Here is a 5,305-nt window from a genome sequence, read left to right on the forward strand (position 1 = left end):
GTTGAGATCCCTCGAGGACCCCAGATAAGTATAAAGAATGGTGGAAAGACTTATGTTCTTGTCTGTGTAGCTTGTGTGCTATGGAGCTGGTAGTCGTTAACCCTTTGCTGTCTGGCATTAATGTTGAAAGTATGAGTCTGTTACTTGTTCTCCTGTTCTATTCTTGCACATGTGTATTTCTGTGGGAACCTTGAGTTATGTTTTGGGTGTGAACTAGTTGAACCTGTGTGTGTTTCTTGGGTTTATGATGGAAATTTAAGGCAGATTTTTAGCACTTTGAATTCATAACCCATTACAGGAATCAATATTTATAAATTGTGTGGAATTAAGGAAGTATGAATGTGATTGTTGAGTGTGCTCATTTCAATTTAAGATTGTGCACCCAGAAATGGGATATAAAGTCTGAATTATATTTTAAATTAAAAATGGTGGTACAGTGTTATTTTTATTTTAAAGGTCAGTTTTGAAACTGTGAAAAGGCAATGCACAATTTTCTAAGAGATAAGCTTCAGCCTTGAAGGCTTGGAAATGCCTGGCAGAAATCCAAGTTGAAGTTTTTCAATGCTTTGCTTTAATTGGGCTGAAGTTTAAAATTGACCATTGCTTTTTTGGCAGTTTAAAGACATATTTTTTAAAATTAGCTTAAGAGGCTGGTGTTAAGTCTTTGTTGTAAGAATGTTAAATAACTTTTTCTTTAGTTTTTTGTTTATTACAGTTATTTCAAAAGGCGCTGGCAGAAAGAAGATGAAAATGACTGGAGTTGCCTCGTTGCCTGTCTTGCCTAGAGCCTGAATTACTGCATGTAGTACAACTGTTAGGATGCCACAAATTACGCCCATTTAAAACAATAATTAATCCTCAATCAACTCACGTGTAGCACATCAAAAGCCAAAAGACTTGCAGGTTGATAGGTAAATTGGCCATTATAAATTGCCACTAGTATAGGTAGGTGGTAGGGGAATATAGGCTTAATGTAGGATTAGTATAAATGGGTGGTTAATGGTCGGCACAGACTCGGTGGGCTGAAGGGCCTGTTTCAGTGCTGTAACTCTAAATCTAAAAATCTAAATTGCAAAGAAACAGCTCATCAGTTGTATTCGTAGCTACCACGGATCATGGACTACTATGGAGATTAACATGGAACTACCTAGAACTCAGAAAATACTGCTGTGATTAAAGCAGCAGCAAATTCACAATGTAAGCACGGAGACTGATTTCTAGAATTACTGCTACAAAGTACTATTTAAGTTCAGGTTAAAGCAAAGCACATTCAAAGGCACCAAGATCCAAGCAGCAAGTAACTTCAGAAACCAGCATAACCGCAGCAACTTCAGAAACCGGCAAAACCGCAGCAACATAAGAAACTGGCAAAACTGCACCAACTTCAGAAACCAGCATAACCGCAGCAACTTCAGAAACCGGCAAAACCGCAGCAACTTCAGAAACTGGCAAAAATGCAGCAACTTCAGAAACCGGCAAAACCGCAGCAACATAAGAAACAGGCAAAACCGCAGCAACTTCAGAAACCGGCAAAACCGCAGCAACATAAGAAACAGGCAAAACCGCAGCAACTTCAGAAACCGGCAAAACCGCAGCAACATAAGAAACAGGCAAAACCGCAGCAACTTCAGAAACCGGCAAAACCGCAGCAACATAAGAAACAGGCAAAACCGCAGCAACTTCAGAAACCGGCAAAACCGCAGCAACTTCAGAAACTGGCAAAACCACAGCAACACCAGAAATTGGCAAAACCGCAGCAACTTCAGAAACTGGCAAAACCGCAGCAGCATCAGAAACCGGCAAAACCGCAGCAACACCAGAAACCGGCAAAACTGCACCAACTTCAGAAACCAGCATAACCGCAGCAACTTCAGAAACCGGCAAAACCGCAGCAACTTCAGAAACTGGCAAAAATGCAGCAACTTCAGAAACCGGCAAAACCGCAGCAACACCAGAAACTGACAAAACCGCAGCAATATCAGAAATGGGCAAAACCGCAGCAATATCAGAAACTGGCAAAACGGCACCAACTTCATAAACTGGCAAAACTGCAGCAACTTCAGAAACTAGCAAAACTGCAGCAACTTCAGAAACCAGCAAAATTGCATTAACTTCAGAAACCAGCAAAACTGCAGCAACACCAGAAACTGACAAAACCGCAGCAATATCAGAAACTGGCAAAACGGCACCAACTTCATAAACTGGCAAAACTGCACCAACTTCAGAAACCGGCAAAACTGCACCAACTTCAGAAACCGGCAAAACTGCATCAACTTCAGAAACCAGCAAAACTGCATCAACTTCAGAAACCAGCAAAACTGCACCAACTTCAGAAACCAGCAAAACTGCACCAACTTCAGAAACGAGCAAAACTGCATCAACTTCAGAAACCAGCAAAACTGCACCAACTTCAGAAACCAGCAAAACTGCACCAACTTCAGAAACGAGCAAAACTGCATCAACTTCAGAAACCAGCAAAACTGCATCAACTTCAGAAACCAGCAAAACTGCATCAACTTCAGAAACCAGCAAAACTGCACCAACTTCAGAAACCAGCAAAACTGCATCAACTTCAGAAACCAGCAAAACTGCATCAACTTCAGAAACCAGCAAAACTGCATCAACTTCAGAAACCAGCAAAACTGCATCAACTTCAGAAACCAGCAAAACTGCAGCAACTTCAGAAACCAGCACTACTGCAGCAACTTCAGAAACCAGCAAAACTGCATCAACTTCAGAAACCAGCAAAACTGCATCAACTTCAGAAACCAGCAAAACTGCATCAACTTCAGAAACCAGCAAAACTGCATCAACTTCAGAAACCAGCAAAACTGCAGCAACTTCAGAAACCAGCAAAACTGCATCAACTTCAGAAACCAGCAAAACTGCATCAACTTCAGAAACCAGCAAAACTGCAGCAACTTTAGAAACCAGCAAAACTGCATCAACTTCAGAAACCAGCAAAACTGCATCAACTTCAGAAACCAGCAAAACTGCAGCAACTTTAGAAACCAGCAAAACTGCATCAACTTCAGAAACCAGCACTACTGCAGCAACTTCAGAAACCAGCAAAACTGCAGCAACTTTAGAAACCAGCAAAACTGCATCAACTTCAGAAACCAGCAAAACTGCATCAACTTCAGAAACCAGCAAAACTGCATCAACTTCAGAAACCAGCACTACTGCAGCAACTTCAGAAACCAGCAAAACTGCATCAACTTCAGAAACCAGCAAAACTGCATCAACTTCAGAAACCAGCAAAACTGCATCAACTTCAGAAACCAGCAAAACTGCATCAACTTCAGAAACCAGCAAAACTGCATCAACTTCAGAAACCAGCAAAACTGCATCAACTTCAGAAACCAGCAAAACAGCACCAACTTCAGAAACCAGCAAAACTGCATCAACTTCAGAAACCAGCAAAACTGCATCAACTTCAGAAACCAGCAAAACTGCATCAACTTCAGAAACCAGCACTACTGCAGCAACTTCAGAAACCAGCAAAACTGCATCAACTTCAGAAACCAGCAAAACTGCATCAACTTCAGAAACCAGCAAAACTGCATCAACTTCAGAAACCAGCAAAACTGCAGCAACTTTAGAAACCAGCAAAACTGCATCAACTTCAGAAACCAGCACTACTGCAGCAACTTCAGAAACCAGCAAAACTGCAGCAACTTTAGAAACCAGCAAAACTGCATCAACTTCAGAAACCAGCAAAACTGCATCAACTTCAGAAACCAGCAAAACTGCATCAACTTCAGAAACCAGCAAAACTGCACCAACTTCAGTAACCAGCAAAACTGCATCAACTTCAGAAACCAGCAAAACTGCATCAACTTCAGAAACCAGCAAAACTGCATCAACTTCAGAAACCAGCAAAGCTGCATCAACTTCAGAAACCAGCAAAACTGCATCAACTTCAGAAACCAGCAAAACTGCAGCAACTTCAGAAACCAGCAAAACTGCATCAACTTCAGAAACCAGCAAAACTGCAGCAACTTTAGAAACCAGCAAAACTGCATCAACTTCAGAAACCAGCAAAACTGCATCAACTTCAGAAACCAGCAAAACTGCAGCAACTTTAGAAACCAGCAAAACTGCATCAACTTCAGAAACCAGCACTACTGCAGCAACTTCAGAAACCAGCAAAACTGCAGCAACTTTAGAAACCAGCAAAACTGCATCAACTTCAGAAACCAGCAAAACTGCAGCAACTTTAGAAACCAGCACTACTGCAGCAACTTCAGAAACCAGCAAAACTGCATCAACTTCAGAAACCAGCAAAACTGCAGCAACTTTAGAAACCAGCAAAACTGCATCAACTTCAGAAACCAGCAAAACTGCATCAACTTCAGAAACCAGCAAAACTGCAGCATCTTTAGAAACCAGCAAAACTGCATCAACTTCAGAAACCAGCACTACTGCAGCAACTTCAGAAACCAGCAAAACTGCATCAACTTCAGAAACCAGCAAAACTGCATCAACTTCAGAAACCAGCAAAACTGCATCAACTTCAGAAACCAGCACTACTGCATCAACTTCAGAAACCAGAAAAACTGCATCAACTTCAGAAACCAGCAAAACTGCACCAACTTCAGAAACCAGCAAAACCACAGCAACTTCAGAAACCAGCAAAACTGCAGCAACTTCAGAAACTAGCAAAACTGCACCAACTTCAGAAACCAGCAAAACCACAGCAACTTCAGAAACCAGCACGATCATGGCATCTTCAGAAACCAGCGCCACTGCAGGAAATTCTGAAACCAACACCACCACAGGTGTTTTTGGGCCCTTTTTGCAGGAGCAGATTTTCAACTGTTGTGATTTTTGTTTTGGTTTTGAATTGGGAAGAATTAATTGAAAATGTTATATAGTTCAGTAGCAGCACCAGCCCTAACATGTCACATTGTCCCTCCTTCCAGTTTAATGCTTCAGCACAAACAGTAACAGACAGCAAGGATTCTCCAACTCCTGTACATAGGCAACACATGCAATCATCTGTAAATCATTTTCTTGGTTCGAAACAATTTAATGAAAGGCTCTCACCAGGATGAAGAGACAGTGCGAGGCGAGAGCAGTGTGCTCTGGGATTGTAGACAGCACAGACAGAAACAAACAGCTGAAGACCAGGACAAACCTGTAAACAAAAAAGAGGAGAGGGTCACTTAGACAGTGCGCATACTTAGAGGGGACAGTCATCAGAGAGATGGTCAGTTGCAGCAGATGGTCAGTTAAAGGAGATGGACAGTTCAAGTTCTAGGTCAGTTTTTTCATATTCATTCACGGGATGTGGGTGTCACTG

The 5,305-nt window shown here is 41.8% G+C and overlaps 1 protein-coding gene across 1 annotated transcript; it reads left to right on the forward strand.

Moving 5' to 3' along the window:
* Nucleotides 1–1,913: 1,913 nt before the first annotated feature.
* Nucleotides 1,914–4,864, forward strand: LOC137366791 (mucin-21-like). The gene is made up of 7 exons (XM_068028424.1): nt 1,914–2,015; nt 2,118–2,509; nt 2,611–2,771; nt 2,955–3,257; nt 3,414–3,878; nt 4,035–4,310; nt 4,575–4,864. Exons 1-7 carry the CDS (start codon nt 1,914–1,916, stop codon nt 4,862–4,864), a joined length of 1,989 nt encoding a protein of 662 aa, XP_067884525.1.
* The last annotated feature ends 441 nt before the right edge of the window (nt 4,865–5,305 follow it).

The sequence above is a fragment of the Heterodontus francisci genome, chromosome 3 (assembly GCF_036365525.1).
Source record: "Heterodontus francisci isolate sHetFra1 chromosome 3, sHetFra1.hap1, whole genome shotgun sequence".
Lineage (NCBI taxonomy): Eukaryota > Metazoa > Chordata > Chondrichthyes > Heterodontiformes > Heterodontidae > Heterodontus > Heterodontus francisci.

Excerpts from the sequence above, each read along its gene's own strand:
- LOC137366791 (XM_068028424.1), top strand. The coding sequence starts at position 1,914 with ATGCAGCAACTTCAGAAACCGGCAAAACCGCAGCAACACCAGAAACTG. Across the intron at positions 2,510-2,610 it reads CTTCAGAAACCAGCAAAACT|CAAAACTGCATCAACTTCAG; the intron begins GCATCAACTTCA and ends TTCAGAAACCAG. Across the intron at positions 3,879-4,034 it reads TGCATCAACTTCAGAAACCA|AAACCAGCAAAACTGCATCA; the intron begins GCAAAGCTGCAT and ends CATCAACTTCAG.